Source organism: Canis lupus, chromosome 34 (genome assembly GCF_003254725.2).
Source record: "Canis lupus dingo isolate Sandy chromosome 34, ASM325472v2, whole genome shotgun sequence".
Taxonomy (NCBI): domain Eukaryota; kingdom Metazoa; phylum Chordata; class Mammalia; order Carnivora; family Canidae; genus Canis; species Canis lupus.
In genome coordinates, this window is record NC_064276.1 from 24873931 (window position 1) to 24895299 (window position 21369).

Below are 21369 nucleotides of genomic sequence, written 5' to 3' on the forward strand. Positions count from 1 at the left end.
GAAGCCTGAAACCTCTTAACCTCATGTCATGGACACAGCGCAATCTTAATGCCCATGGATCTGGGTGCCATCAGATAGACTTAACTTTGATTTCCTGCTCTGCGACTTGCCAGTTGTGTGTGTTGGGCAAGCTTACTTTGCTGGGCCTCAGTTCTCTCATTTGCAAAATGAACAATTTGTCAGCTGTATAGCCTAACTGGAAAAATCAAATGGGAAATATGGATGTAAATCATTGGTTCTCAACAATGACTGCACATCAGAATCTCAGGGAAGAAGGGCTGATGCCAGCTCCCAACCCAGAGATTTGGATTTAATCAATAAAACCTTGGCACTGGAAGCTTGAAACCTCTTCCAGGTGATTTCTTTGTGCAGCCAGGGCTGAGAAGTGCTGGTGGAAACACTAAATGCTTTTCAAACTGCAGAACTCTGGACAGCTGTGAGGGGTTTTGACTGTGGTGCCTTCCAATGCTGAGAGAAGGCTGCTGAGGCCAGGGCTGTGGGTCATCAGGCCAGGCCACTGAGGATCCTTCTAACATTTGCTCACATTCCTCCCCAATCCATTCTCTTGGTCCTCGATCAGCTGCCAAGTCACAGAGGCAGGAACAAAATCTTCTGGTTCATTGGCTTCAACAAGGATCACTTGGCTTCCTCTAGGAATCATTTCAGAATTCTTTGCCACAGTGATGGCTGTTTGAAGGTTGTCACCTAGATGACAAAGAGAGTCAGCTTGCTTTCTGTATAAATCTCTTGGCAGCCAGAATTGAGCCCTGCTTCCTCTGAGTGGCTATACCACATTGTTGGTGCTCTTTGGGGGGGCATTTCCCTCTTTCTGCCCTATTTTATTACCATTTGGCAGCACCTCTTGCCCAAGCCTGTCTGTCCCTAGTGATCAAAAACTATGTCTGTATCTCCCTCCCACAATAGCATCATGTCCTGAACATTGCATATTTACAAAACAGGCACAAATGAATAAAGACATGGTTAAGCACTGAGTGGTGAAGGTAAATTGATGGTTCTCTGATAGCATGGAACCATCCTGGGGATGTGGATTGCAGTCAACAGAGAATAGAACGCTGAAAGCTGAGCCATGCTTGGATTGGATCAGCACATGCCATGCCTGTCCACAGCCCTAGAGGACAGTCTAGCAGAGTCTGAACAGTCTTTACACAGAAGTCTCACTGAGGCTTCTGATGAGCACATATTTACTCTTGTGTTTAAACATTTACTGTGAGCCTACTAGCACTGTGCTAAGCCTGGGTAGGGAGAGGGCGGCATTAGACATAGACAATGAAGTATGATCTCTGCTCCCAAAGCTCATGGACATGTCAAGACTGATGCACATATGCCTGGTAATGGGAACCCAAGGTAACAGATGACAGTTAAGGACTTTTCCTTCTACCTCAGCCACATGAACCCATGCAGCTCATATGGTCTTTTTCTGAGGCTTGAGATACATTAAATATATCAGGCCTCCAGAAACACACACCAGTAATCATCACCATCCTGATGTGGGCTTCACTCAGTTCCTTCAAGACTGGTTTGGTTTCCTTTTTCAAGCGATTCTCCATTATGAGAAGTCCCAGAAATGTCAACTCTGACTCCACCTTCTCTCTTTGGATTCAGAAAAAAATCAGTATTAAAGCTTATTAAAGTCTTGACAGTTGAACTTTATTTCTTCCTTCTAAAACAATTTCTAAGTTTTATCAATGTAATACATGCATATGTTTTCAAAATCAAAAAGAACCCAAAAGCTTATGATAAAAACCCATAGTCCTTCTCTCCATACCCCTCCACCCCTTCTCCTTCCCAGAGGCAATCACTTCTATGTCTTTTAGCAACTTCTCCCAGTTTCAACACCATTTAAAAAAAATGTACTTATCTACCAACTCTTCTGTTGGTTTTTTAGGCTTTTGTTAATTGTATTATTATTATTTTTTATTTCAAAGACTTTTTTTTTTACCTTATAATCATTTTAGTTAGACATTGATTAAGTATGCACTGCATACGGGATATTATGATAATAGTTGCATATAGAATCACTCATTTCCACCTCCATCTATAACCTCCAGAAAATACAGGACATCAGCCAAACATTTGAAAAGTTTTCAGAATTTAAAATTGGAAGCTCGAAGTCTAATTGGGTTACATTCATTATGTGGGACCTCTCTTCAGGAATGGAATAAATCTCAGGTGACTTTAAATAGTAAACATGAGGGCCAAGATCTCTTTCTTAATCTCATATTTTTTCTTTTTCTGTCCAGAGAGGAGTTAAGATTGCAGGAAGAGAGGGAGATCTAGGGATCTAACCTTGATGCATATGGTCAGTCAATCCTGATGTTGGGTCCCATCACCACCTCCACCTTCCATAGTATGTGACAGAGCTAAGCCTCAGTCTCTCGGGTTCCATGGGGTGAAGCAACTTCTGTCTTCTGCTATCTCTCTCTCTGACATGGTGTAGACTATGCTTCTTCCACCTGCTGATTTAGCTGCCACTCCCTCCACCTACTTTACATCTTACAGAAATGTATAGAAATCTCTCATCTGCACTTATCACTTGTCTTGTTTTCTTTGATATTGTTTCTTTTCTATCATGTTGGTAGGACTTGGGAGGGAGAGGAAATAAACATGTGGTCAGTAAACCTCTTTAAGAGAAAGGTCAGGGTTGGATTTCCTGATGAAAGATATAACTCACACTTAGATGGGAACATGGTGAAGAAACTTCTCTCTGGAGTAGAGAACAAGTTACTACATCTTCATTCAAAAGTCCATTCATCAAATAACTAGTCTGTTTTAGACCTTATTGTAGGCACTTTGGTGAATACTCAGATAATTAGATATTAATCTTGCCTTAGTAATCTCAGAGAATATTACAAAAGAAGATCTACCTAATACAGAATGTGTTAAATTCCCATCATTTATCTTCGTGACTTTCTATTATAAATTGGATTAATATTTTCTAATGAGCTAGAGCTAAAAGAAAGATCCAGAAACCTTCTCACCAATTGATTCTGTTTTTGGTCTCTATTTTACGACTCTTGCTCTCTTTCACCAATTCAGGCACTTAAGCCTCTTGCTACTCTGCAACATTCCCAGCAAAATTCTGTGCTCACTATTCCTATTGCCTGCAATGTTCTTCCTCTGCATACCCATATGCTTTGCTCCCTTACTTTACACATATTTCTGTTCAAATGTCACTTTCCAGAGGACTCACTGATCACCTCATGTAAAAGGGCATTATTATCTATCTTCCCAATTTAGGAATAAGCTTCTGAGGGCAAAGGTTTTATTTTATTCGCATCTGAATCATCAGTGTCTTGAAGAGCATCTCAGAGAGTCAAGCTCAATAGAAATTTGCTAAACCAACAAAATGGAGAATTTTGATAAAGTATTTCTTCTATTTTCTAGTTTGGGATGTTTATTTTCTAAAAAAAAAAAGAAACTCTTCTATTTCCCTTTTATGAAACCAGTTTTTAAGAAGTTTTTGATTTTCCTGATTGGGAAACTTTGCTAAATATAATTTGATTCTAATAAAACTCAAAGTGTTTTCCTTTTCTCTGCTTGAAAACAATAACTAAATTTTAAGAAGCATAATAGGCTCCTGCTACTCTCTAGGAAAATCTGAGATGGTTGGAAATCTAACACATCACTTTATTTTGTTATATTTATAATAATGTCTAGTAACTTTTTAAGAAAGATTTTATTTATTTATTCATGAGAGACACACACACACAGAGGCAGAGACACAAGCAGAGGGAGAAGCAGGCTTCCCTGTAGGGAGCCTGATGTGGCACTCGATCCCAGGACTCTGGGATCACAACCTGAACCAAAGGCAGACGCTCAACTGCTGAGCCACCCAGGTGCCTACTAGAGACTTTTAAATGAGAACATCACAGCCTGCACTACTATGTGGCAGCAAGTTGGTGGCTATCCTCCTTGTCTTGCTACGTAAATTTTTCTTCACACATATACCTGGCTTTTGTTATTAGATTTTTGTCTTGAAAAATTACAAAATCCTGTGTATGGGTCTTCATGCTTGCTCAAGAATAGCTAACACCTTGAATGTTAAATCTGAGAGTGCCATTCATCTATTTCAAAATGAGCTTTGTGATTCTATTTAGAAGATTAAAATTTCATGGCTGAAAGCGTCCTTAAAGATCATCCAATCCTATACTTTAGAGATGAGGGAAATAGAACAGTGTAAGGAAGGGACAATGATTCCACTAGAGCAGATGGGCAGAGGTTGTAAATAGTTACACTGAGCCAAGGATATCCACATCTTATGCAAAGGTGCTAATTGTGTGTAAGTGAAGGTCTCTATCAGTGAGACAAAATCAAAGATAATAATGCATAGACAACTTGTTACTCAATGCTCCACAGTATCTCACTACTCTTTTGTCTTAGACAATTCAAAAATAACCTTTAAAAACTGAGAAACATGAAAAGAAACAAGAATTCACAGATCATCCTCTACTAAGGACAATTTATACCCTTAATATAATTAAGAATACTGAGTTCTGGGATCCCTGGGTGGCGCAGCGGTTTGGCGCCTGCCTTTGGCCCAGGGCGCGATCCTGGAGACCCAGGATCGAATCCCACGTCGGGCTCCTGGTGCATGGAGCCTGCTTCTCCCTCTGCCTGTGTCTCTGCCTCTCTCTCTCTCTGTGACTATCATAAATAAATAAAAATTAAAAAAAAATTTATTTAAAAAAAAAAAAAAAAAAAAAAAGAATACTGAGTTCTATTTTGTGTAACTCAGCCTGCACTCACTACCTCTCCAGATCTGAGGAAGGTTACTATTGAGCGCTGAAAGAAGCAATCTGAAGGATGCTGGAGGTCTGTCACATTGCCCATTGTATCCTTCTTTTAACCTCTTTGTATGTGGGAACCCCAAGTCAGTCAGCCACATAATGTGGTTGAAGGAATGTTGATTATTTTTGATGGGATGATGGAATGCAGGGCAGAGATAGCTCACGGACATCTGGGAGTCAGGAAATCTGCACTGCCATCCTTGTTCTATCACCAACAATCATTGTGACCTGAGCAAGTCTTCCCCAGTGTGGTTTACAGTTGTCCATCTCCAAATTGGGAGATTGGATGAGACGAGTCTTCATCTCCAGGAGGCTTCTTGTGATTTGAACTGTCCTGTCCATCTCCAGTATTCATTTATTTGATGCACACATAACCTGCCTTAGTGCTGATTTCTGAGTTCCTTACCGGGCTAAATTCTGTACTTCTGAAAGCTTCTCTATCTTCAAGGCTTTATGGGCAAGGGCAATGACACGGAAACCTTGTATTGTATAACTCCTCAGTTTCTGTGGAAAATCCTTTGGCACTGTCAGGTGAGAGGAAAGAGGTAAAGGTAAGGTCATATTGAAGGCTGCCTAGCTCCTAAGCTAGACTCTGGGATCCCTACACTGTACCTTGTTTTAAAACTCCAAAAATACTTTGATAGAAAAACTATAGCTCCATCTAAAAGACACAAACAACTTCATCAGTGTGCTTTTATTATTCTGACAGAAATAAATGCCAGAGATGCACTGGCATCAAATGGGTATCAAATCCACTGGCTGGGTTTAATAAGGACTGGCCTTAGGACTGTGTCTACATGGAAATGAGGAAAACAGCTGATCCTCTAGATCAGGAGTCAGCATACTACAGGCCAAATCTGGCCAATTGCGTGTTTTTGTAAATAAAGTTTTATTGAAATGCAGCCATGTCCATTTGTTTACCATCTACTGGCTGCTTTGGGGTCACAATGGCAAGGTTGAGCACTTGAGACAGATACCATGGTGGCCTGTAAAACCTAAAATATTTTCTACCTGGCTCTTTGCAGAGAAGCTTGCCAATCCCTGCTTTAGATGATAGATGATACAATGGCAACATTTGTGTATTTTGGCATAGTGGTCATCCGGGCCACCCAGGCTGCCCCTGTCATAAGTAATATTAAAATATTTATAAAATCTTTATGGTTTGTAGAATGCCTATAAGGGTATTAAAAGGAAGCACAGCATAATGGAAGTATATAGTGGCTTAGGTAGCAAAACACCTGATTTTTAGTCTCTATTCTACTACCAACTTGATTTCTTGGGCTTATTAGGTCTGTCTTCCATACCTCAATAGAATGAGAAAGAGAAGAACTCTGTGTCCCCATTCCACTCAGACTTTCTGTAATTCTAAAATGTTCCAGGAGGTGGGGATCAAGGAAGCTCCTAGCTCTCTATTAAATGCCCGGGGCGGAAATCACTGCAGTCATTATTAGCATATGTCAAAGATCTGAGGTAAGGACAATAAGAAGAATTGGAAGTGCTACCAGAAGGATGAGAGGTGAGAAGTGGCAGGCCCATATCCTTACAATAGAGCAGGAACAATAGTCACCAGTTGAAATATCAAGAAGATACTCACTTGTATCTGTGAGGCTGAAAAAAAAATTAAACAAGAAAATATAGGCCATCAGTCTGTGAAGGATAGAGTGATAGAGGTAATGGGAGTTCTGAGAACGATCAAAGTCAGAAAAAAAGGGGCCGATTCTAAGGTAAAAATGGCTCTAAGTAGAGGAAGAAGTTAAAGCAATCATTTGCCAAATCTAGAATTGTGTGCACAAGTTGATGGCTATCAGCAATCATAAGAAGAATACAGATGAAAATCAGGAGAAAAAGACCAATTTTATCCAAATGAACTCATTTGAATGCAACAATATTCTTACAAATCTGGGCTGCTGCTTAGAGGGTGCATATGTTTATAAGACTAAGAAACAATACAAATCAGCTCAAAATCTGGCCCAGAAAGATGAAATTGCTGTGAAAATGATCAATTACATTGCTCTAATACCATCTAATTTACTCTAATCACTTTTTTTCTAAAAGATTTATCTTGTCTATATTCTCTTTCCATTGATCTGCATGCACAAGGCTTTTTAGGTGGTGCCAGCCCCCAGAGGTGACGGGCGGAGCACCCCAGCTGCCGGATGAGTGCCGGGTCCAGACCTGTCCCATTGGTTCCCAGTGCATACTCTTCATCCTTGCCCTTCCCGGTGACCCTTACATAGCTTCCTGTTCTGGCTCCTGATGTTTGCTTCACATCTCCTTCCCGGAGACCCCATTGTGGTTCAACTTTTCTGGATGGACCAAAGTCAGATATTTACTCTCTGCCTTTCTACCTTGAAATTCCCACTTCCACTCTATCAGATCTACTGGGCCCATTTCTCACTCACTGAGAAATCAATCATGTCCACATTCATTGATTTAGACTTGTGTGCTTTGTATATTTGGGCTTCTAAAATATTTAAGCTCCTGAAAGAGAACAGGGTCAACTAAATTAGTACCTGTTTCAGACTTGCAGAACTTGGCCAGCATCTCCGGGGCACCCTTCACGTAGACATGGAAGTGATCCTCCCCTGCCAGCTGAGCGACCACAGACATCCTCTGCAGGCTTGAGGAAAATGGAAACTGGCGCAAGATGGCTATGGCTTCTACAGGACTCTGCGAGAGCACCAAGAAAGAGGGGGCTTAAGGTGCTTGTGAGTCTTGTGAGTGAGACTTACCAGGTGCATACCAAAAAGCAGGGTTTGCTCTGCAACAAACCCAGGGAGATCATGAAGTGGTGTATGTCACAATATTGATATTTTTTTGCCCATCTCTAAGGCGATTCCTTTATCAGGTCATTCAGTCTGCAAAGCTATTCCCCATGGCTGCTTGGAGAAATCCTAATTATCTTCCAGGCAGAGTTCACAGGTCACTCTCTCTGTGGTGCTCCTCTCTCCCACCTCTGGACTCCTGCAGCTTTTTCTTCAGCCTTTATTATAGCACTTGGCACATTGTCTTGCACTTATTTGCACCTATATGGATTTTCTTCCCACCCATGTAATCCTCCCACACAGAGCCCAACATGTCTAGCTCTGAAATCACACTATCCTTTAGCACCTCCTAGTATAGTGATCTAACATACTTAGGCACTCCATGAGTGTTTGTTGAATAAATTAAAGGACAGATTCATGAATAAATTAAAGGATAGATTCAGGAATGAAGGAATGAGCAAACCTATGGACACTGTTAGGGTAAGGCAAAATAATAGGAATTTAAAAATCTGTGAAAGTCAGGGGAGATTTACCAGTTTCAAGGAGAAAGAGCCATCTGATTTAAAAAAGCAAATCATACCCAACTGGCTTTTGGTCCTGGTTTTATTATGGTGTTTGAATCTAACATCCCAAATTTGCAGTAGTCTGCACTGCAATCTTCCATTATCTGTTTTAAAATGAAAACATCCATAAGATTCCTTAGAGAAAAATAATAAGGAAGAAATACCTCTCATTTGCATAGCACTCAGAATCTCTTCAAAGCCCCTTTCACATATTTTCTCTTCTAGACCATTATCCAAATACCATCATTGTCAAATTTCTATTATGTGGTTTTATATTAAGGACCTTATTGTAGAATGTCAAAAAGTCAGAAATATTGTGACTACAATTTAAGTAGTAATCGGTGGAAGAAATGCTAGTAACAGGCCAATGGCTCTTCTGGAATGGTATTGTCTAGTAACTGGAGGTGAGTTTAAGTAGAGATCTACTCTCCAATATAGCTGAGCACATTAGCCCTCAGATGAGTTAGGATTGGGTCTTGAGATAAACATGGAATTATTTATTATTCTATATCTATGTTACTATACCTAATTGGTTAGCTACAGAATCAGCCAGTTAGCTGCTAGCAAATTAGAAAGCATATCTGAAAATGGTTTGTATTCCTTGGATGTTACAACAGTATAAATTATATATCTGAGAAACCAATATTAACAGAAAACATGGGAAAGGCCATCAGATATGCAAATAAGAAAAGAGGAGGCAACATTTGGCTTCTGCTCTTATCAGTTACTTGTTTATAACCTTGGGGACATTACTCCATTTCTCCAGATCTCAAATTTCTTCTGAAAAATATTCTAATATCACTTCTATCGCTAAAACCCTTAGAGTCTACAAGGGCATTCCCCCCACCACCCCTTATGTTTCATGAAAGGTAACTAAAACCAAAGGATATTTAACTGGAGACTTTTTCACCCAGCTTTATTTTTTTTTAAGATTTTATTTATTTATTCATAGAGATACAGAGAGAGAGAGAGAGAGAGGCAGAGACACAGGCAGAGGGAGAAGCAGGCTCCGTGCAGGGGGCCTGACGTGGGGACTCGATCCCGGGTCTCCAGGATCATATCCTGGGCTGCAGGCAGCCCTAAACTGCTGGGCTACCCGGGCTGCCCCTTCACCTAGCTTTAAACTCAGTGAATCATCTTGCACTTTCATGCTTTGTTTGGGGTGGATACCACTGTTCTTAAAGACAGTCCTTACAGAGCTATTACAAGATTTATGTTCTTATGCAAGACCCCAACTTGTACATTATTTGTACAAATAGAAGAAACTCCACCCCCCACCCCCCCACCCCCAATGGAGAAGAGGCACTGTCAGAACCAGGATCAAAGTCACATATAGTAATAATTACTCTAAGCAGCTCATCATTATGTCAACGTTAATGATGCTGGTAAGGACATTGTTTGTAATGATTATGCTGATTCCTCTCCATTAAGATGCAGGAAAGTGATTACTGCTTTGTCTTTATGTCAGAAATCTCTCCACAGCAAATGCTAGAATTTTCACTTACTGATATCAGAAATTTCCCTGTTTACAGGACTCCTCTTTCATTACTTTGGCTTCTAGAAAACTACAACTTTGCCACTATACATCTTTAAATTAGCCTTTTTGTGAGATGTATTTCATGTCCCTGCAATCATTTGTTTTCCTCTCTTTACCATTCTGTTTAAATGTTGTCCTGCAGTTGATATATCATTGTCAGTAGCTTTAAAACGTGTTTTTTTTTTTTTTGAGAGCAGAATAATGTAATGCATTAAATAGTTAGTGAATGAATGAGTGCCTCCCCCCACTTGTTGGGCACTTTATAATGCAAGCAGGCCCTGTAGGCTCATAGGTTCAATGCTTACCACAAGTCTGTATATGAGGTATCATTATCACAAATGCACACATGAGGTAATAGACTCAGAGTCCTGGTTCTGGATTTGGGGTCACAGAGCTAGAAAGTGGTGGAGTCGAGAGGTCCGCCACCATGTCATGACAGCCACCAGGAATGTTTTATAGTCTTCAACTGTCATTCATTCTCAACTCAGAAAACTAAACCAATTGGACTCGGGGACTTCAGTTTGGTGTCTAGACCTATACTGTCTAATACAGTAGCTATCAGCCACTTGTGGCCATTTACGTCTAAATTAGTTAATGTGAACAAAATAGAAAATTTAGCTCGGTTGCATAGCCACATTTCAAGTAGTTGATAGCTACATGTGACTAGTGGCTGTTATGCTGGATGGCACTGCTTTAGACTACTGTTTCTCTGAGGGTGTTACAGGGGTTACTTATACCATGTTTTGGCCTGTCTAGGTTTTCTGGTCAAGTAAGGGTTTGGTAATTGCTACATATCATACTCCTTCTTGAATATTCACAGTGTATCACAGTATATAAAAAAAATCCTATAGGGACGCCTGGTGGCTCAGTGGTTGAGTGCCTCCCTTTGGCCCAGGGCTTGATCCTGGAGTCCTGGGATCGAGTCCCACATTGGGATCCCTGCATGGAGCCTGCTTCTCCCTCTGCCTGTGTCTCTGCCTCTCTCTGTGTCTCTCATGAATAAATCAATAAAATCTTTTAAAAAAAGAAATCCTACAGTTAAATCAATTTTACTGTCTTAAAACAGCAGTTCTCAAAATTTTTTGGTCATGGAACCCTATTTCATGTTGCACTCATTGATAGAGTTTTTTGAAGCAGAGGTTGGGAAATTCAGGTAGAGGTAGGCATTCATCCACATAGTGTTATAAATCTCTGGGTTTCAACCAAAGTTAGAAAAAGTTTACCAGTCCCAGTAATGATTTCTTTAAGTTTTTCTCATTGAGTCAAACCAAAAAGCTGTTGCCTTACCCAGGCAGTGCCCTCAAACATTTTGAGGTCCAGTGGGTCTCCCTGGATGGTCCCATTGAGAAGGATCAGAGAGTGGCAACTGGCCATGGCAGCACACAGAGGGCTCCACGGCAAATCTTTGCCTGAAGCAAAGCTATGGACTTCCTGAAAACTGGTATAGAAGATGATTAATAAGTGAGGGTTTTCGACAAAATCATTTCACACATTCTGAAACCTTATCAACATAGAGTTTCAATAATACTTAACCCTTATGTTCAAATCCTTCCAGAGCTCCTCATACCTTATATAATAAAGTTGGAGTGCTTGGATATAAGCACAGAGACCTCTGTCAGATTACTTGCAGCCAGCGTCTACGTAGTAGGTAGAAGGTTCTGACTGACACCTGCAAGCTCTGCAGAGTGGGCTCTAGAAACCACACCCCCTTGCAAGAAGTCTCTGGGCCAGTGTAGTAGTGGAGTTAGAAAGGAAGACTGCCTGCTGGTTTCTTATCCCTTCAAGTAAAAGCACACCTAGACTCTGAAATACTTCTCATGACTCAGCCCTTTGCTCTTTGCCCTATTCCCTGAAACCCCTAGCATGTATATCCAACATCTGAAGCCCATTTTCCTCTATGACAGTAGACTGACTGGGTTTACTTTCCTCTCCTCCCATCTTACAGCTAAATAGTAATTGTGTCCAGTTGTTTCTACACACCTAAAGCTTACTTAGGGGAAGGGAAGGAAAAGGGAGGTGAAAGCTGCAAACATTCTATTCCCTTTTCACTGATCTGGCCAATAGAGGACAACACAGTGCCTGTCTGGACAAAAGCCTGGCCTGACCGTCTGAGCAACCAGGAGCTGAACCGCCATGAATAGGGTCGAACCCAAGTGTCTTCTGCAATGCCACACTGCCTGTCTGATGTTATCATGTGCCAGGACTGTGTTTGGTCCCATCACTGTTTTGGGGAGTCCCTGCATGAATCCTTCAATAACAGAGCCTCAATCACTGTGAGGAGTATCCAGAGCTTAAGAGCCAAGGCATCTGCGCTTGGATTGAGAAGGCATACCTTAGTCCTGCAGTGAAGGGAGCTAAGGCTCTTCTGTCTTTAGCTGCATTTGGGGTTGCATCTCTGTGATCGCCTTCTCCCCTCCCATTGCCAGCTTTTAGCCCATATCTATAAAAATTCTAGCCACACATGCTTCAAGATTCTATCTCAAATGGTATCTCTGTCAGGTGGTTCTCCTCATTCCATTCATTTTCAAAATTAATTTGTACCTTTTATCTACTATGTTATTCTAAAATTCAGGACTGTGTGTTATATCAAGCTATCACTACTGTTTCTTCTTCTCTATTCTGATATGTGTGCCTTAATCATCGCCCTTTCCACAGCTCATATTGTACATAGAAGGTAGGTGGGTTTGTGCCCTTTTTTTCACATGAGATATGAGCTCCATGAGGGAGGGGATGGAGCTTTTCCTTTTTGGACACCCCCCACCCCCAGCCCACTAATCCCCAGTGAGTCTTTGCAGTTTTTAATAAAGCAGAGTTCTGATTTCACTCTTTGCTCTTTTATTTTATTCATTCAGCTCCCTACTCATCCAGCTCATTTTATTTTTCATGTGGAGTTTGAAGGCCTACTTTCCCTGTCTGATTCTGAACTTAGAACTCATTTAATAAGTTAGAATAACTGGAAACTAGTTCTAGTAAATTATCATATATATTTTATATGACATTCATCCCTCAGATGGATCTAAGTAATACCAAAGTAGCCACACCAATCCCACATTCCATCTTTACCAAAGTGCCTACCAGTTGTCAGCAGTTGGGACCACCCCCCAGAGGTCCAGCCCATCTTCTGTAAGAGTGCCAGTCTGGAAGAAATTAGAATTAGTGTTAACATATTATTTAGTTCTTTTAATTACAGCATGATTTAAACAAAACAAGCTTCCAAGAAATTAAAGTAGATCTAGTTGTCCAAAGCCCTTGTTTATAAGCATCAAGTTTTAAATCAGAGAGGGTACCTGAAGGAAAGATTCAGCAAGTGACAAATGATTCCCCAAAAGCCTATGTTGATAATTAAATGACTCTAGATACTAGTCATTACAATTAAATGCTAGTGTTTTGTTTTTGTATGTTTATTGTTGCACTTGCTGTTGTTAAACGAGAGGCATTCAGTGAATGGAAATCCAATAAGAACCAGTGTGAATTTGACTTTTCAGTTGGCACCTGCAGTCTTTCTAAAGCAGAGCTCAGAATTTTTCTTTCTTTTCAAGACTATTTATTTCATAGTCTGCCATCTGGTCTACAGCAATTTTCTAAAATATGGGTGACATGGTGACTGTCCAGATTGATAATGAAATGTTGATAAAGGGCTTTGAGAATTTAGAAAGAAATGAAGTGCTAATAATAAATATTCATTAATGCCCATGAGTGAGTTTTATTGTTAGATCAAGAGGAAAATGGTTGGGAGATTTGATTTGCTGTATTATAAGTATTTGTCCCATAATGTAACAGAGAAAGCAACATGGAACTGAGTACTGTCACAGCACTTTGAATTTGCTCATTGCTTCAAGTACACCATTAATTACAGACTCCCATGTCTTTATGCAAGAAGTCAATGCCCCCAATAAGCACAAAGCCCTACTACTTCAGCACTGTCAAGGCTAAGCAGAGTATAACCAAGCGCTGGGGTGTATCTCTTTTCAATACTGACATCCAGGTCTCTGTCATCACTCTTCAAAGTCATTTCTGTATAAGACACTGAATTTTCTAGTTTTCTATCAGATGACATTTCTGTCATTACAGGACATTAAATCTGCATAATGCTTTACAATGAAGTGCTTCCATTGCTTCCAATTCTTATAACCGAGTAAATAGGGAAAGGAGCTTCTCAGGTTAGAGGTGAAATGAACAGCCTTGAGGTTCAGTGGCCTGCAGGTTGAAGAGAAAGAACCAGAATCCATCCTGTCTAGAGTCTCCCACCAGATGACAAATGTTAAATAAATTTTGCAAAGTATGCAGAAAGGCAAAACTCATACTCGACTTCCAATTAAAAAATGAAGGGATCTGTTTAATGAATTCATTTGGACTTCATAGAAAGCTAAGACGCATTGTGTGAGCTATTCCTTGAAGAACAATAGCAAAAATCTCTTTGCTTCATTTCTTTCTTGTATTTTATAAGGGTCTCAACCGTGTGCTTAGTTTTCAAATCCTCTTGACTTGTTCCACTTCAAAAAAAGTTAGCAGCTTTATTCAAACTGAAATATTTTCCTGATGATCAGGTTATATTTTTAAGTATCAATATTTTGAACATGAAAGCAGAACTGATACCACAACAAAACAGAAATAGGACTGTGCTATTTTCTCTATGTGAAAATTATCCTTGTATAATAAAACTAGCCATGAACAGAAAGAAAACTAACTTACAGTTGCAGTTGTAAAAGGAAAAGGCAAATTTCTTAGCATAAATACTAGCCCAGGCTTGGGTTGAGAAGATAGAAAAGAGAGAATTTATTTTATAACACACCAACGTAAACTAGAAATAGATGACAACAAACGGACTCAGAAGCCCAGTGGTGAATGTCTTCTAAATGGAAATAATAGTAGATGGGGCTTCAATTAATTGTGGGGTGCTTTATTCCAACACCGTATTGGTAGAGTTTTACAATATGAAAACTAGAAAGACACTTAGAGATCATTAGAGTTCAAACTTCTCTTAAAAGATCACACAGAAACTTAGTACCAAATCCGGGATTTGACTTCTCATTTTGCTCATTCCTAATCCAGAGTTCTTTGCACTATATGCTGTCGTGCCATTGGGGTTTGGCCATGTGTACAGTCCCTCAGTCGTTCTGGCGAAGGAACACATGAGGATGTGGAGGAAAAAGCTTTATAGGAGATGTAAAATAAACTCGCTCTGGAAAAATTAGTTTTAGAAACAGATGAATCTGTAATGAACATATTTTCTAAATCTCCCTCCTATATTATAGATACTAGTGAGGTTCCTGGGTAAGTATTGGAAATCTCTACCAGAAAACTTCCCAGGGGTGGTTCTCTGGCCCTAAAACTAAAAGGAAGTTACTGTTAATTTAACCCTAGTGGTTCCTGATGAGTGGGATTGAGGAAAGGAAACTTAACAAGAATAGAATGGAAATAATCTTAGAGCTCTTCTACTTCCAGCTGGGGGCCAAGACTCATCAAGTCTACTCATGGTGTCGCTCAAGCTGGTCCTCTAGTCTCCATTCTTGCCATCCTTGCCTACGACAATGTCCCCAGATAGCTTCCCATCTCTGTCCTATCTCCATGAAATAAATCAATCACCCCAGAAGAAATAAATAAATCATACCTATAAAAATATAACCCATCTTCTTAAAAAAATGGTAGGGCTGTTCCTATTCTCTTTCACAAGGTTCCACACCTTAGCTTGGCACATCAGGCCCTGAGAAAATGGGCTCCTCTCTCCAGCTACGCTGCCTACCACACAGCCCCCAGTCTAGCTGCATCCCCATATGTCATAGGCCCTGATGTCCCTGTGCTTCTGAACTGCTTGCCTCTGACCCCAGAGCCCATTCTGTCTAACAACCAAAGCCACAGCTCAAAGGTGATCTCCCATCCACAGCAGGTAACTTCACCTTGATGTTCTGTTCATAGCTTTTTAAGCATGCATTTCACTGCACTATCATTGTCTACACTTCCATTTTGCCTGCTTCCTCAGCTAAGTCATGTGCAGAGCAAGGAATGTCTCATTTATGGGACTCTTGGCCAATGTAGATTAGTAAAAAAAAGTGCCAAAGCCTTTATCAGTTATTCAAATGTGAATGAAGTGAAGACAGACAGACCCACTGTGTTACAGCAGTTAGATTGGCCTGCCCAAGCAGAGGGTAGGATCTGAATAGCAGGTGGCTGAGGCTGAGGTCCCTCCATAGGAGAGGCACAGGAAGAGGTCTCAGGACCTGTTCCAGAGGAGTAATCCTCCCCATTTGGACATACTTCTCACCTGCCACTTCCAGGACCCTAGGCACAGGGACACATTCTCTAGTCCAAAATTTTGATAGCCTGGGGATCAAAGGCGAAAGGAGGGACCCAGTATATCAACACAGGCACCGTCCCCTTCCTCTCTTTTTTAGAAAGAAGCAGAAGAGAAGAAGGGAGTATGTTCCATTAAGTAGAGGAAAAATCACTTCTGGGGACAGAAATGTTTCTCACACCTTTTTTTTTTTTTTTTTTTTTGCCTGAAAAAGCCAGTCAGTCATAGAAGTTATTACAATAAGAGATTGCTTTAAAATCAAGCACAAAAATATTAAATTTCATAGGAAAGAAATTCACGATGTGATAGCTAAACCACTTCCTTAGAACTCAGTGGAGTGGGCTTCTAGAACAGGGTCTCACACTAGCTCACTGTGGGACCTTCTCTGGCCTCGGTGTTCCCAACCGTAAAAGGAGCACAGTGAGCCAGGCATTCTTGGAGGCTTTTTCCAGCTCTGCTGTGCCTTGAAATCATTTACCTCCAACCCGGAAAGTTTAGATCATACTTTGTCAAAGCACACGAGGTTTATTTGCCCGCACATATTGATTCTCTGCTGGGAGATACAGAAGATTTTCTTTTTCTTCAGCCTCTTTTGTGCATACACGATGCCTGTGGTCAGGGCAGCTGGCAGCACAGGAGGGACAGTTATGGTGAGGATGAGCAGGGCCATGGTTGTAGTATCTCTTGGAGAAACCTGGGGAGGGAGGGTCATACAGGTTAGCCCAGTAGAGCAGGCTGGCACCTTTTCTGGCACCATCTTCTGTAACACCACAGGAGTCCCAGAAGCTCAGACTATTCAAAGTGAGCCAATTCTCTTGGTGGAGCTGAGAGTTCTCTTGGGTGTACCTGAAGAAAGGACAAGTTGTCTCCCACTGAGAACAAAGGAGACTCTGTTCCCTATTCCATGTCCATCCTGCCCTTTCCTGACTCTGTTTCTACTTACTTAGCATTCCTCTCACCTAGAGCACCGTCCCTCCTCTGCTCATCGTAACACATTCTTTGGACTCCCCAGGAACTGAGACCATTTTGGAGTTGTAATATTTTACACACTGGCTTGATAGTTGGGTTATAAATCTCCGCCATTAGCTCCCAAACTCCTTGGGTGCAGCAGCTGTGGCTTATACATCCTTGAAGTCATTTTCAAGTGCATCTCATTCATTTCAGATACAGAGCCTAGCACAGTTTCTAACACAGAGGAGGTCCCAGCACACGTATTAAATGAATGGTGACCTGATAAAAATGAGGACCAAGATTCCGCTAAGATCTCAGCATGGATTATCTAATATAGGGAAATCAATAGTAAAAATAGATTTTTCTCACTGCGCATGTTCTGGGGCTATTGTGTTAGGCTATGTATGTTATTTAGTGACACCTTAGGACACCCTTACAATGTAAATATTGCTATTTTTTTTCTATTTAATAGATAAGGAAACTGAGGCTTAAAAATTAAATAACTTCCTCAAGCCACATGCTTGCAAATTAAATGCTGAGGATCTGAACCCTGGTCTGTCCCACTCCAGGCTACAAATACGTGACCAGTGTGTTATACTACCAAGTCGGTTCTCATGGAGTCAAGATCTCAGTCAGGTCTGCAGAAATTCATGTGACTAATAAGAATGGAGCCAAGATCAAATCACAGGGTGGCTTGTTTTATTTTTCAAATGTTCTAGATACTAATGGCTTTGCCCTAGATTTTTATGAAATCAACCATAATTTTAGCCATAAAGTTCTCTTCTGAGTCCTGGAAACACAGATTCAGGTTCAGTAACAATGCCTGCTAGGTACATCATTGGTTCAATCTCAGTTTATTACAAAATCCATCATTCCTTGCTTTTCCCAACGACAGCTAGAGTGTTAACTCTGAGGCCTCAGCCCTGTCAAATCTTGAGCCAGTACAGACAGAGGCAGCCAACAGGGCCACAGGTTATGACCCACAAGAAGACCAGTTCTGTGATTAGGGTTGCTGCTTTGGGATGGAGAGGATGTACTGGATGCTGAGTTCTGCCCAGGAAACCTTTAGTCCCAATCACTGCAGGGGCTTCTTAGTCCATACAAGAGAGCTTTTTGCTTGTTTTCCTGCTCAATACTCCTGCATCCCAGATGAAACTGGCCTGGCACATTGCCTCAATGTGCTTTAACAGTTTATGGAGCTTTTTTCAGGGTCCATTCTACTGGTGCCAATATACTCTGGCCTCCTTTGTCCTCACCTGACCTAGAAATGCTCCCTGGGGGCTTATATCAGACTGAAATGACTACTCAGAAGGCAAATGTGAGCCTGAATATTGCCTGGAAATTCTTGTGACTGTTCATCAGTATTTGCCCCTCTCCACAATGTTTACCCTTCTCCCCAATAACACAAATATAGGATGCACTAAAGCCACCAATTTGGGCATTGTGATTAGGCCACCCATACCTAGTTTCACATCTATGCTTTCACACTTTTATTCATAATTTTTCTTCTTCCTTATGAGCCCACATTGCTAAGATCCTAATATGTCTTACAGAAGAGACCACATGGTTTACAACAGAATCCGACTCTCAGGACTAGAAAGGACCTCAGAGGTCATTTGTGATGGGTGTCTCTCTCCAGCCAACACAACTATTAAGAGGGACATTCAAATGAAACCAGACACCATGAAGCTTAAAAGAAAGTGGAGATCCATGCTGCATACAATTCTGTAAAAATGCACATTTATAATTGTTTACTTTTATTTATTTATTTATTTTTTAAGACAGAATGTGAGTGGGTAGAAGGAAAGGGGAAGGGGCAGAGGGAGAGAGAGAGAATCTCAAGCCCTGAGTGTGGAGACTGACACAAGGCTTGATTTCATGATCCTGAGATCATGACCTGAGCTGAAACCAAGAGTCTGATGGTTAACTGACTGAGCCACCTACATGGCCCTGTAAAAGTGGACATTAAATTCCATTTCAGAACCTAACAGAACACAGAGCAACTCATTGCCTATGTGGTTTGTCAGGTATGCCCTGACAATATACACACTCAAATATCTCAACATCTTCAAATAATCCACATTTCTGGGCATGGCATTCAAGATCCCCTTCAATGTAACCTATTTCTACCTTGCTAGACTTAATCTCTCAGTTGCTTACTGGTTCCAGAAGATCCATCTGCATTTCTTCCTTTGTCCCTTACTCATTCTAAGTAGTACGTCCTTTCTGTTCTCTGATCTAATTGACTAAATCCTCTCCATCCTATCAGACTTGAGAAACATGTATTTCCTCTGAAGCTGTTTGGGCTTGGGTATTACAAATGCCACACATGCAGTAACCTCTCATTCTCATCCAAGTGGTGAAATGAGCTATGAACTTTGCAGCTTTTCATAGCTGTGCCATCCAATACAATTTTCACTAACCACATATGGTTACTTAAATTGAAGTCAATCAAATAATCAAATTAGTTAAATTAAATTAATTGAAAATAATTAACATGAAGTAAAATTGAAAGTTGTTTTCCTTTTTTCTTTTTAAAGATTTTATTTATTTATTCATGAGACACACACACACACACACAGAGGCAGAGACACAGGCAGAGGAAGAAGCAGACTCCATACAGGAACCCCGATGTGGGACTTGATCCCGGGACCCCAGGATCATGCCCTGAGCCAAAGGCAGATGCTCTACCACTGAGCCACCCAGGTGACCCAAAAGTTGTTTTCCTAAGTCACACTAGCCACAGTTCAAGCATTCAATAAGTACATATGGTTAAGGGCTACCAAATTGAACAGTGTAGGTATAAAGTAGTTCCATCACCTAAGAAAGCTCCATTGGACAATGCTGATTCCCAAAATGATGAGGCTAAAAGGTAAACTTATCCAACCCTTTTGAGTTAGGTCAAGTTCCTTGAGAAAGCTTTGCTATTAAAAATCTTACCCCCAATACTTACTCCATGGTACATATATACACCGAGGGCATAGAGGAAACCCACAGCTCCAAGGCAGGCCAGGAACACTATAAACTTGAAGGCATCGTTGTATAGTTTGAAGTTCAGAGGCCGAGGGTAGAGGATGGATCTCACCAAGTCCCCTTTGGCGGTATTGTAACCTACATGAAGATAATTGCAGATGGAGTAAGGTCCTTTAATGCAGTTTTCCCCACACCCAAAATGGTTTGCATCAAATTAAGGATCGGTTAATAATGTCATTTGAATATGGAATGAAAACACCATTGTTAACAGTACATTTACATTTATTATTCTTACAAGTTTCCAGGAACAATAAATGACATTCACTTAGCCCTGCTCAATTTCTCTTGCTTTGAGTCAGTCCTTCAGTGATTCACAAAGTGCAGCTTCTCACCCATACATGAGACTGGGGAAAAGAAGCCTAAGGAACCAACAGACGCAGTCACCAGAGAAGATGAGGTGCTGAGAGAAGAAGACTTTAAAGCCCAAATATGTGTTGAAAATAATAGAAAATTAAGAGAAAAAGAAAGCATAAACAAGTAATTTCTTAAATATATGTGCCTTTCATCACATCATTCCTATGCTCAAAAGCCTTCCAGAGCCTCTATTTTTTATAATAAAGTTTAAATTCCTAGGCATGACTTTCCAAGTCCCATCAATCTGATGTACTTCTATTTTGCTAGACTTTTAGCTATGCACTGTTCTCAGAAGACTCCAGTGCATTCTTTCCTTTGAATTTTGCAGAAACAGATTAGTGTGTCTTTTCAGCTCTCTGATAGGATTGGCTAAATCTTTCCCATCCTATCAGGCTTGGCTCAAATGCCACCTCATCAAAGAAATGTTTCCAGAATTCTACTCCCATACTTCATATCAAAAATAATTTCTCCCCTTCTTTGGAGTCCTTCTAACATTTAATCACATGACGTCTATCACTGCTCTCTGTTTAGTAAGCTCTAAATCCATCTGTCTCCTGCACCAGACCATAATATTCTTTAAGGGCAAGGAGTATCTCACAATTTTTTTTTCCTTTAGTGCTCAGGGCATAACACTTTATAGATACTCATAAATATCTAACTTATTGGTGAAAAAATGGACTACTAGATATAAGTCACTATTGTTAAGTGTGAAACATGCCTTAATCCCGCTGTTTGATGAACCTCTGGTCTCCTCAAATATGGCTTTGCAGGCTTTACAGAAAAGGAACAGAGCTGTCTCTAACCTATTACCTCAGCATTTCATAAGCTCAGATCAGGTGTTTTCCATGATTTCCATCCATTTGCTCCTGCTTATCAGCTGGCTGAGAGACATTCTCATGCCCACCGACTACTTTGAAGCAAAATTTGATATTTTTAATTAAAAAAATCAAGTAGAACAATTGAATCATAGGCTAACTAAAGCATAGAGATAACAAAGTGCAAGGTATGTTTTTGAACTTATGCATATATGGGCTGGTGAAACACAGGTCAGGGGTGAATATGGTAG

The 21369-nt window shown here is 40.6% G+C and overlaps 1 protein-coding gene across 1 annotated transcript in view; it reads right to left on the reverse strand.

Moving 5' to 3' along the window:
- The window catches only part of ATP13A5 (ATPase 13A5), a 105435-nt gene that overhangs the window by 36097 nt on the left and 47969 nt on the right, over positions 1-21369 (reverse strand). Inside the window, exons 11-19 of the mRNA XM_025425380.3 lie at positions 19870-20027; positions 16471-16659; positions 12749-12810; positions 10961-11111; positions 8154-8240; positions 7322-7478; positions 5215-5332; positions 1487-1611; positions 545-705 (exon numbers count right to left, since the gene is read on the reverse strand). Of these exons, the coding sequence (XP_025281165.1) occupies positions 545-705; positions 1487-1611; positions 5215-5332; positions 7322-7478; positions 8154-8240; positions 10961-11111; positions 12749-12810; positions 16471-16659; positions 19870-20027 (1208 nt within the window). The remainder of the gene's footprint in view (positions 1-544; positions 706-1486; positions 1612-5214; positions 5333-7321; positions 7479-8153; positions 8241-10960; positions 11112-12748; positions 12811-16470; positions 16660-19869; positions 20028-21369) is intronic.